The following is a 12,648-nucleotide window of genomic DNA, read 5'->3' as shown; positions in this document are numbered from 1 at the left end:
AGGTACATGGTGAAATAAGAATGACAAATACACATTTTAAAGTAAAATATTCCAATATCTGCCTGAATTTGAGTTCAGGATTCTGGGTTACTTTTGCAATAGATAATGGAGCACAGGACAGGGGTGGCCAACCTGTGGCTCCGGAGCCACATACATTAACTCTTCAGAAGTTAACATGCGGCTACTTGTACAGGCACCAACTCCAGGGCTGGAGCTACAGGTGCCAATGTTCCAATGTGCCGGGGGGGGGGGGGGGGCTCACTGCTCAACCCCTGGCTCTGCCACAGCCCTGCCCCCACTCCACCCCTTCCCTCCCCTGAGCCTGCCACAATTTGCTCTTCCCCCTCCCCCCGCAGAGCCTCCTGCATGCCACAAAACAGCTGATTGGGAGGCACAGGGAGAGAGAGAGGGAGGCACTGATCAGTGGGGCTGCCGGTGGGTGGGAGGTGCTGGGAGCGGAGCTGATGGGGGGCTGACGACGTATTACTGCGGCTCTTTGGCAATGTACATTGGTAAATTCTGGCTCCTTCTCAGGCTCAGATTGGCCGCCCCGGCATAGTATATAAAATATATAACAAGTAATAATGATGCTGTGCACTGTATATTGCACCTGTTTTGGAGGATCAGAAAGTTCTTCACAAACATTAAGGATTTAAGGCTCAGATCACCCTCAGTGGTAGATGGTACTGTCCCTATTTTACAGATTGGGAAACGGAGGCACCGAGGTTAAGTGACTTGCCCAAAATCAGACAGTAAGTCAGGGGCAGAACTGGGAACAGATTCCAGGAATTCTGACTCCCACTCCCCTGTTCTAAATATTAGATAGTGCTGCTTCCCAGTTCACCTGCTCTGCCTTAAGTATTGTCAACAAGGAAAGGCTGATTTTAAAGTGTTCCCTGCATGTGCTTTTAGTAATACTGTATGGTTAGTAAAACTGAAAGTATTACAATCACCTCCGTGCTACCAACTCTCACGATTCTCTCACTGGTCTCATGACATTTGATGTTTTTCTTAGAGGCCCAGCTCCTGGAGTCAGGTGATTACATGAAAAATCACAGCCCTCATTTAAAAAAAAAAGAGTTTCAGGGCTTCAGAGTTGTAGAGAAAAGTTTGAAAACAAAAACTGTAAAGGCTCAAAAACCAGAAAGCACATAAAAAGAACACAATTTTTTAATCTCATGATTTTCAAGTCCATCTCATGACTTTTGGGGGGCAGGTGGTGGGTGGAGGAACTGGCTTATGACCTCTTGATGCTTGCGGGCTGGCCAGTACTGCTTTTCCATCACCATTTATGCTACTTATTTACCCTTTGCATTTCAGTCAGGTCATCAAGAGAAACTAAGTCAGTCTTCCGTTCCACTTCCTGCTTCTAGTGAGCTTCACTTCCTAGTTCTCAAACACTAGCCTAATCCTTTGGAATTGGAGTTGCTAGAAAGGAATATTTAAGGGTTTTGTTTTTTTAATATGGTTGACATGTTTTTCAAAAATCATGAAAACATTTCTGTGAACAGTCTATAAAACCTTTTGTTTACAAAACCTAAGCCTAGGCCCTAAACTATTTGGCTGCCTCTCTTTAGGGAGCTAAATCTAGTCCTGCCCTTTTTCCTCTTCAGAACAACTTCAGTCCACTCCCCAGCTGTATAAAGGTTTCTTTACTCAGCCAAAGGCCCTTCCGTGGCTTGATCAAATCTGAAAGCAGCTGCCTATTTCAGCCATGGGGCTAAAAGGAAAGTGATTTCTTATTTTAGGGCTCTATGGTGAACCAACTGTTTCTCTGTATTTCTTTAAAATTAATTAAAATCCAGTATAAACTTAAAGGCGAAGGGCCTGATTTTCCACCCACTGAAGCTGATGGGAGTTTTGCTATCAACTTCCATGGAAACCAGTTCAGGTCCCAATAGTAAGAAAAATATCTACTGCTGGCTTTTTAAATTGTCTTTGTGATGTTACAAATTGATGTTGGGAGGTTAGTGTGCTTGTCAGCAAGTTTCATATCTGGCATTTGTTTCCCCACAGTGGAATGGAATTGGAATAGCCAATTGGGCACTTCCTTTTTCCTCCTACCCTAGAGTTTGGTGAACCTGTTCATGAAAAATAAGAGTCACACCCTTCCCATGTCATCTGACATGTCCCAAAGCAAATGTGATCTGAACCACTGCTAAGATTTTTGAAGCGTTTGAATAACCCTTTCATTTTCATACTCTTTTAAAATGTCCAGACTCTGGCTGGGACCAAAATCAGAAGAATTCCACTAAAAAGATGCTTCTTGGGTCATTTCTGGCTGCAATCACCCAGGGAAGTCCTGGAGATCTGATGAGGAAGCTCATTCTCAGATTTCCAGTCAGTTTTGCAGAGTCAAAAAGGTTCAAGTAGTTCTAATCATCTGAATGTTTGAGAGTTTAACTGAACGTAGCCTGAACTTGAAACCTCTTCATATTCACTCACCACTAATCTTACCCTCATGATCCCTAAAAAGTCCAATGGAAAAGTCAGCAATTCTACATTTTAACGTCTACGTTTACGGGGGGGGGGGGGGGGGGAAGGAGAGAGAAGATATCCTACCACATTGTCTGCAAATAAATGACAAACACTGGAAGCCTCATTTTCTTGGCTATTACTTCTGCTCAATCCTTGTAACAGTCAACATGGTGGTGTTCTTTCAGTAATTATCAGTATCTACTAGTAATGCTGTAAGGGATGTAACTCCTACTGCATATACACTGAAACAGGAATACATGATACTTCTACTGAGGCTTAGTAACAAACAGGAAGGACTAATATAGTCATAAATGTTACTAAAATTGATAGTTGGCTAATGTTGATACAGTCACAAATGGTATTCATGTCAGTAGCTATGAAACAGTAAGGTGGATGTAACCATTTCTGATATTAACATCAATGTTATTAGGGTGACCAGATGTCCCGATTTTACAGGGACAGTCCTGATATTCAGGGCTTTTTCTTATATAGGGGCCTATTACCCTCCCCCCCCTCCCCCATGTCCTGATTTTTCACACTTGCTATCTGGTCACCCTAAACATTACTCACATCTGTACACAAGTAATAATGAGCTGATTTTTCAAAATATTGTTGTTAACTGTATATGTTGAGTTTTCTGAGTCTTAGAGATTTTGGAGGGAAAATATGAAACAAGAAATAAATGATTTCCTATAAATTCCCTCCACATCTTTTCAGCTCCCAATACCAGTGCAGAAATGAGATCCAAAAGAAGTTGGCAGTTTTATAAAAAATTAAACAGATTTTGTTTTCCACATTGACCTGGAAAAGACAGGACTATTTTGGGATTGCAGTGGAAAAACTGCCCCCGATTTCTCAGACAAAGAAAATGAACAGCATATGAAAGACAAAAATAAGTAACTGAACAGAAAGTATTTTCTAAGAGCCTTGAAGCATCAAGAACAGCATGGAAAGGAAAGGGTGAGTGTGTGTGCATTGGTAGGAGGAAGTGAATGAATTACAGCTCTTGATTCGGTGCTAAGAGCTGAATTTTCATTACACTGAGGATTTTAAGACTACCTGGACAGCCAAGGCACCAGTCTGCAAAAATAATAAATGCAAAAATTATACCAAGAGGCTAATTTTGAGGGTGGTAGGGAGGGACATTGAAATCTTCCCTCTGTACCCATTACTCCAGAGAGTCTGAAATGTCTGTAGCCAGAACTTTTCCCCCCCCCTTTCTATTTTGAGGTGAATTGGACAAACCCTTTCTGAGATATCAGACACAGAAAAATTAGAACGACTTTTTTTGGGAAAATTCTCATAACACTTTTTGTTCACTTATAATTAGAGCTGGGGAATGTTTTCATTTCTTTTTTTTCCTGAAGAATGCATATTTTGGCTGAACAAAACTATTCATGACTTTGTTCCTGGAAGTGGAATTGGGTCTCATGAGTGAGTGAAAGCAGGGGCTGAGAGTGAGGATTCCTGTATTCTATTCCCGGTCCTGGGAGTGGAGTGGGATGCATTGAATGAGAGAAGGTAGAGGTGGATTCCTAGATTCCAAAGCCAGGAGAGCCCATTGTGATCATCTAGTCTGACCTCCTGTATAACACAGGCCATGGAACTTCTCCAAAATAATTCCCAGAACAGATCTTTTAGAAAAACATCCAATCTTGATTTACAAGTTGTCAGTGATGGAGACTCCACCACAATCCTTGGTCAACAATTCCAAACATTTGTTGCCGGGTGTGAATATTGCATCATGGTTTGTAGACTTTAGGATCTAATATAACTTCTTAAAATCTATAGCTGAAATGCCAATCTTTATGCAAGTTCCTGATCTGAAATTTTAAATGCTGCTCAAGCTCCTATGGTGATTGATTACAAACCCACAGTTTTGCAGAGCTTATGAAACATGTGAAGCAATTCTGAAAGGTTTCTAAAGCATTAAAGTGTTCATGTGGTGAATTTCGTGCTTTAAAAAGGTTACAAATGCAGAGACATGGATTCCCTAAACCAGTAACGCACATCCAAAGTCAGAGGACAAATCTTAAAGTACCTTTAAAAAAAGCCTAAGGAATTCCCAAGAAAGAAATTTGTTAAACTTATATTACAGTGACAAATATGCATTAACCACTTGGGGGGTGGGGAGGACCTAAAAAATGTATGTGAAAAATTAAGGAAAACCACAAAGAATGGAAATCTTGGAAAAACAAAGTTAAAATAACTACAACGAAAACAAACCCAGGAAAGGATGGAATTGCAAAGTCAAGGTACTCAAACATCCTCAACTAAATCATGGGACAGTTATGCCCGCACAATATTCATTTTCAACATAGACAGCATAAGCTGTGTTAGTCTAACCCCTGGTACTCTGTACCTTACTCAGTATACTAGTCAATGCATCGCCCATCATGTGTGTGTATGCAAACTATACTATCAGAGGCTGTTCTCCTTAATGAGAGGAATGCAAACATCTCACCTTTTACATATTAACACACACTGAAAAACCATCCAGCCACATCCCAATTTACCAATCTCATTCCCTTCTGCCAGGCAGCAAGAATTTTACCATTTCAAATTCTTAATATAAGACAGTGGATCTGTGAATATCTTAAGCCGCATATACCCTCAGACTTGTTCTCTATATTCTGATACACATACTATGCTACAACTATGTAGATGAATACCTATAAATAGGCATAATTCCTGGGGGGAAATGCCAAGGGATAAGGGATTGCAGACACTGACTAGCTGTAAATCTGTGGTGCTTATGACAGATATGGATCTACCTCTACATGGAAGCTGAGTCAGGATGTGGGAACATAAGAGTCCCAGGGTGTTTGAGTTACTTCAGTTCTGTATTTCCATGTTTCCCCTACTTTTAAAAATTAACCTTAACTCTGAATGTCCTTTTCTAATAGATGCATTTATTATTATTTGTTACAATCTAGGACATTAAGGTTTCTTTCCCTTAAGTAAAGCTGGTTGGAAACTTTACATCCACATTTTTTAAATGAAAAGTGGAGGAAATATATTGACAAAAAATGGTTGTGAAGAGTTTCATGTTTTTCAACCAACTACCTTCAAGATTCAAATAGAGAATCACTACCAACTCCTTAATGGAGTTTTATTTGTCCTGGAAATTCAATAGACACAAATCAGAGCTCTTCTCTTATTCCAGTGTCTATCAGAGAGTTCCCTTCTCGCTTATTGAACAGCCACCTCCATCTCCCTTAATTCTACACTAAGCCAATGTTATTTCCCTCTCTGTTACCCATGGCTCATTATGGATCTGATGATGACAAATTACAGCCCTGAATAGGGAGCATCATGGAGTCTCACTAACCCAGGGCATGGCACCCACTAGGAAGTACACTCCACCCTGCAGTCAGCCAATTCCATTATACTGTGCAAGGCTCTGGTCCCACCTCCATTGTCTCTTTTTCAAAGGCATATGTAGGCACTAATCCTAGGTTTGGACTGTGACTGACCCCTGTGCATGGGGCAGAGAAAGCTCCTTGCACCCTCATCCAGTATGGACCCTCAAAGGTGCTGGTCACAGTCTGGCTATCTGGCTTTGAATTCCCCTCCAGCCCAAACAGCCAAGTGTCATATCTGCTGTCACACATCTCTCATAAGAGATCTAAGTTTTCTGCTGTTCCACACAGCCTGCTGTCGTACCTATTACCTATCTGATGCTTTGTACACAAGGATTCCTTTCCATCTTTTGTTTCTCTGCACCAACAGGTTCTGTCACACCAAAAGTGACCCCAGTGCTGTAATGTGGGAGAGGAGACAGGAAGGGGAGCAAGTAAGAGAGGAATTTCCAGAGGATGAACTGTGCTCAGATGCAGGGAAGGGCTGTGAGCCTGGTCTAGTTCAACAACTTCCACCCCACCATTAACCTCAGCCTGGACCAGTCCACACAAGAGATCCACTTCCTGGACACTACAGTGCAAATAAGCGATGGTCACATAAACACCATCCTATACCGGAAACATACTGACCACTATACTTACCGACATGCCTCCAGCTTTCATCCAGACCACATCACACAATACATTGTCTACAGCCAAGCCCTAAGATACAACCGCATTTGCTCCAACCCCTCAGACAGAGACAAACACCTACAAGAGCTCTATCAAGCATTCTTACAATTACAGTATGCACCTGCTGGAGTGAAGAAACAGATTGACAGAGCCAGAAGGGTACCCAGAAGTCACCTACTACAGGACAGGCCCAACAAAGAAAATAACAGAACACCACTAGCCATCACCTACAGCCCCCAACTAAAACCTCTCCAGCGCATCATCAAGGATCTACAACCTATCCTGGAAGACGATCCCTCACTCTCTCAGACTTTGGGAGACAGGCCAGTCCTCACTTACAGACACCCCCCAAACCTGAAGCAAATACTCACCAGCAAGTACACACCACACAACAGAAACACTAGCCCAGGAACCTATCCCTGCAACAAACCCTGTTGCCAACTCTGTCCGCATATCTATTCAAGGGACACCATCATAGGCCCTAACCACATCAGCAACACCATCAGGGGCTCGTTCACCTGCACATCTACCAATGTGATATACGTCATGTGCCAGCAATGCCCCTCTGCCATGTACATTGGCCAAACTAAACAGTCTCTATGCAAAAGAATAAATGGACACAAATCTGACATCAAGAACTGTAACATTCAAAAACCAGAAGGAGAGCACTTCAATCTCCTTGGACACTCAATAACAGACTTAAAAGTAGCCATTCTTCAACAAAAAACCCTTCAAAAACAGACTTCAACGAGAAACCACAGAACTGGCATTAATTTGCAAACTTGACACCATCAAATTAGGACTGAATAAAGACTGGGAGCTGCTGGGTCACTATAAAAAGTAATTTTCCCAGTGTTGATATTCACCCCTTCTTGTCAACTGTTGTGAATGGGCCACATCCACCCTGATTGAATTGGCCTCGTTAGCACTGACCCCCCCCCCCACTTGGTAAGACAACTCCCAGCTTTTCATGTGCTGTATATTTATGCCTACCTATTGTATTTTTCACTCCATGCATCTGATGAAGTGGGTTATAGCCCATGAAAGCTTATGTCCAAAAACATTTGTTAGTCTCTAAGGTGCCACAAGGACTCCTCGTTGTTTTTGCCAATACAGACCAACAGGGCTGCCCTTCTGAAACCTGGTCTAGTTCAGTAATCAGTGTGATTGTTTTCCTGCTGTGATTCAGGCTCTTGGGTCAGGAATCACAGCTGTGCTAAGAAGGTTTTAGTTTTGGATCACGGGTCTTTAAATATCTAGGGCCAGATTCTCAGTCGGTATAAGTCAGTGTAACTCCACTCAAGTCAATGGAGCTACATCAGATCAAAATTTAGCCTCTAATTTCCCCTCTGTTTATTTCTGTTTCTAGGAAGCTTATCTGTCTCCTCTCCCTCACTCACTTTTTTCTGTCTTTCACTGAAAGTTTAAGGAGAGTTCAAGTTATCTTTGTTTCTATTACTATTTTTCTGGGGCCAGAAGGAATGTTGCCATGATCCAGCATGGAATTACAAGCAGGAGTTTCCCTTCCAGGAAAGGAAACAACCACTATCATCATTGCTACACACCCCTACAATCTGAAGACAAGCATTTGTACACAAAGGCACCTACATAGTACAGGATAGAGCACATCTAAACAGGTAGTCACACACACAGCATGTAGATGCACATACAAGTACACCATGCATAACTAGGCACATATACAAACAGCTTGCAAACACACACACTTACATACATACAGTATGCAGTTAGGGAGATGTCACTGAACTAGTACATCCATTGCTCTGACTGAATCTCCCCATTTCTAAGTGGGCCGCAAGCACAGTGTTGGAGCAATGTAATGAACAGAGGAGCATGGACAAATGGTTGGACTTTACCTCCCATAGTTGTCAAAGGACCATGTCTTCCAGGTCAGAAGACAGACTTTAAAATAACAGTGCATGTGAGCCCTTGCTTTGTTCCACCCTCCTTCCAGCCTTTGTTTGCATGATGTGTCCTCCCTGCATAAGAGGCTGAAAATCCCCAGTTTTCATGCCTTCCCGAGTTTCCCCTGAAAACAGAATTCCTCTCCAGTTAGCCTGACCTGTTCCATTGTACTTTAAAGATTCCCTCTACTTCCCCAATTTTCATGCCTAAAAATCTGTTCCTTTCATTTCAAGGCATCCCCAACTGGCACTCTCCCTCAACTGCTTAACCTTCAGTGCTGGTAGCAGTGCCTGGTACCATGCACCCCAAGGTGGACATCATATCCAGAGACAGGCTGCTATTTAGTAAGGGAGCTTGAATCCTCCAACAGTTTTCAAGGATCACTTGGTGCTGTCCTGGCCTGGGACTAGTAGAGTGGTCTAATGAAACCACAAACCTGTCTTTGTGATGGGTAGCACAAAAGAGACTGAGGGGCTAATAAAAGGAAGGCTATCCCACAATAGGAAGGAGAAGGGGTTACCTCATCTCACTCCACTCATAGTATGTTCACCTCCGCATAGACGAAGGGAAGGAAAGAGACACCTAAATGCCTGGATGCCTCAGACGTCAGAGAAAGGACTTATCTCTGTGAGAAAGTTACACTGGTTTAATCTCAGGTGCTAAAACTTGTTCTCAAGCGACTTAAGCAAAACTGAAATAAAAGGTTTGCACTGATTTAAGGAAACTTGTTTTAATTCCCACATTAAGTTAAACCAGTGAAACTTTCTTGTTTAGACAAACCCAAAGACAGCACGAAAAGCTCCCTGGCTGCTACCAGCAGAAGGTTACTAAGAAATTAAAGTTGATAGGAGATACCTAGTAACAGCACATCCTTAATTCCAATACTGCTCTCATGTTGCACAAGTCAAAAGTGACTAGACAGGTTACTCTGAAACTCTTCCCCCAAGAAAACTTCTCTCGCCTAAGATGAAGCTTGAAAAATCCCATCCCATAACAATTGCACAGCAGACAATAGAAAGGGCTGAAAACAGGTGTTTGAACAGAAGAGTTCTCACAACCTTAGCTGTAGAGTGGTGGCCATAACCAGTAAGCCACCACTCGCTTCTCCAGCACTAAAATCACTGTGTGGTGCATGGTATAGTCATGAACAAACAGTGTGTTAGAAATGGGAGGCTCCGCTAGGGCATATGTTTGTCTATAATTCTGTTGACAGGGTATTTAAGCTTTCTATCAAGAGAGCGCATCAGCACCCAGTCTTCCTTAGGGGATTGGCCTTCATGGAATTCCAAGGGGAAACCTGCTAAAAGGGAGGATTCAGAACAACATGGATGATGTAAAACTAGGCTCTTTTCTAGGCAATCATTCTCTGTCTGGTTTCCCCTTGCCCTCCCCAGCAGTGTTTTGGGGCTATAGCCTCCACTTTGGCCGCTGAAGAGGCAGCATAGGTCTCTTCCCCCCACGGTCTGGCTAACGCATCTCCCCAGCAACACCCTGGTTTGGGCTTCTTTCCTCCATATGATTTTCTGGGCTTTTTTGTAGGTTTTTGGTCCCCCCTCTTCCCTCAATAAGCACCAGCACTTTGAAAGTTTGACCCAGCAGAAGAGAGGGACACTGGTATAGCCCATTCAGGGCACGGCCCAAAAGGAATGTGCATTTCACCAGGCAGAAAGCAGAAGATCAGTGTGGGGCTGGAGCTATCGTCACTGCCAGGGCTTAGGGCAGTTAAATCCAGCAGGAAACAAATGGCCACGAACAGCCCGATCCTGCTTCTGTGGAAGTCATCAGCAAAACCCCCTTTGACTCCCTCAGGAGCAGGCCCTAAAAGAAATGAGTGCTGAGTCTCAGGATCTTCCTTCTCCAAGGCAGATTACGCCCTTTTGAAGCCCATAAAAGCAGCTAAGGGGGTTAAACCTCTCTGTGCCCCTGTCACTTCTTGGACAATTGAGAATATTTTTGGCATATGGCAGGTCAGAGCTTGCAAACTATATATTTGTTTTCCTTTAGCTCCTTACTTGTGCCCTCTAAAACACATCTTCCTTATCCGCCTCTTTCGAGGACAGCCACCCTTCAAATGATGTGCCCGCCAACAGCCACTATAAGAAAACCTAAGTATAATCTCACCACAGACAGCAGTTTGAAAACCACTCCACCAAAAGCGGAGACTGAAACAAGAGTCAATGGCTCTGAATCAGACCCTGGGCAACCAAAGAACCAGGGGCTCTCCGAAGAAGAGGGAAACAGACAGCAGCTCTGCTTACAAGGGGTGTGCCAACTTCTAGTGTCTTCCCAATGGGAACAACACAGCCAGAAACAACAGATATGGATGGCCCTGCCCAGGCTTTGTAAGCAGAAGTCTCCATAAATGCTGAAACCTGCTCCCAAGCTGCTGACCTGGAATGGCCCCACGCAAATAAAAATGCAACATCCTTTTAGCACTTAGCCAGAGCTAGCAAAGACCTACGCCAGCCCCTGCAGGAGCTAGACAATAGCCCCCCCAGGGGAAGGCAGATCAGGTACTAGACTGAGGGTAAGCAGCACTACTTCGCTTGACAGCAGCCCCAGCCAGCAGGCGCCGTCCCCAGTTGCATTCCTGGCAGTGTCCCCGGCACCGCGTGAATGCGGGGCGCCTTGGCAGGCGCCCGGAGCCTTTTCCTTCCAGGCTCTCGTGGCGCGGCGCGGCGCGGCAGTGTTAGCAATGAACCTGCGAAGAGGCAGCTCCCCACCCTGCTCTCCTGGCAGCTCCCCTCCTACCCTGGTTGGCCGCTCGGCACCGGAACAGGGACTCCCTGCGAAACTCAGCCTGAGCACCGCGACGCGTGGGGACCCAGCTTCGCACCCCGAACCGCTCCCGTCTACACCGCATCGCCCCGAGCTGTGCCCTGGCCCCCCCAGCCCAGCCTCTCCCTGCGCCCTGGAGACACCTCTCCTTCCGGGGCCAGTGGAAGGGGCGCTCTTCATTTCACCTCCCTCAGCCGCAGCCCTTCTCAAACTCCCCCCCCCCCCCGGCATTTCAGTAGCTAGCCATCAGGAGCGATCTACTGGGAGAGAGGTTTGGCACCGTCGGCTTCTTTTTCCTTTTTGTCTCCTCCCCCCCCCGGCTAAAAGTTAACAGAAAACGGGGACAGGAAATAAGAGACTTGGTGTCAGGGGGGGGGGGGGGGTGAGAGGGACTCGGTCTGTGCGGCCAGGGGGTGAAAAAGAAGTTACTCCACTCACCCAGCGTGGAGAGCCGCAGCAGCAGCAGCTGGAGAGGGCTGGCCAGGTGCGGGAGACAAGCCATGGCTCTGCTGGGTCCCGGGGGCTTCTCCCCGCGCTGACCGCTCTCTCCGGCTCCACAGAAGCTCTGCTGTTAAGGCTGGGGCTCTTGCTGGCTTATAGAAGGATTCCCACCCCCTGCTCAAGAAGGTTCTCATGGGTCCTAAAACCCTCACTGTTCCCCTCACCCCAGTACGTTCAGCTACTGCGTGGGGCGGCGAATCCAAGAAGCAGAGCTCACATCAGTTATTAACGCACCCCTGAATACATTTTGTAAACACTAGCATGCCGTTGGAAGAGCTGAATTCAGTGTCTTTTTAGGTGTTTCCCCTCTCCTAATCGGTCTCATCCTGCAGCTGCCTTGATGGAACTGCTCCATTCCCCTCACCCCAACGCGCACACAGTTTGTGGACCAAATTCAGGTGATATGTAAGGTGAGTGTAAAATAGATTCCCCTAGGCATGAGTCTCTTCTGGCTGACACTGGTATGCTAGGGGAATCAGATCTCCTTACCCTAATTTAGATTTCCTTACACTCAGCTAGACTTCCCTAGATCCACTTACACCCATTTACATTTAACTTGGGTTAGATAGAGCAGGAGGTGCAGGTTACAGTAGGGTGTATGTTGCTTTAGCTTCCACCTTCTGATACCCTCTGTGTAGGTGCTTTACTTATTAACTTCTTGTTTCCCTCTGGCTCCTCATGCGTGAGTTACATCAATTTACACACCTTAGATACACTTATATTCAGAGGGACCTAATTTAGAGGGATGAAATCATAGAAATGTAGAGCTGGAAGGGACCTCAAGAGATCCTCTAGTCCAGCCCCTTGCACTGAGGCAGGACCAAGTAAACCAAAACCATCCCCAATAGGTGTTTGTCTAACTTGTTCTTAAAAGCCTCCAATGATATGGATGTCTATGTGTAAGAGGCAGATACGAGTTACACAGTGGTAAGTG

At 44.8% G+C, this 12,648-nt stretch overlaps 1 protein-coding gene across 1 annotated transcript in view; it reads right to left on the bottom strand.

Annotated features, from left to right (window-relative positions):
- LTK (leukocyte receptor tyrosine kinase) overlaps positions 1-11,715 on the bottom strand; it is a 164,847-nt gene extending 153,132 nt beyond the window's left edge. Inside the window, exon 1 of the mRNA XM_077819984.1 lies at positions 11,652-11,715. Coding sequence (XP_077676110.1) covers positions 11,652-11,715 — 64 coding nt within the window. The remainder of the gene's footprint in view (positions 1-11,651) is intronic.
- Between the last annotated feature and the right edge of the window lie 933 nt (positions 11,716-12,648).

The sequence above is a fragment of the Eretmochelys imbricata genome, chromosome 6, assembly GCF_965152235.1.
Source record: "Eretmochelys imbricata isolate rEreImb1 chromosome 6, rEreImb1.hap1, whole genome shotgun sequence".
Classification (NCBI taxonomy): domain Eukaryota; kingdom Metazoa; phylum Chordata; order Testudines; family Cheloniidae; genus Eretmochelys; species Eretmochelys imbricata.
Note: the sequence above shows the minus strand (reverse complement) of the source record. Positions and strands in the feature narration are given on the sequence as shown.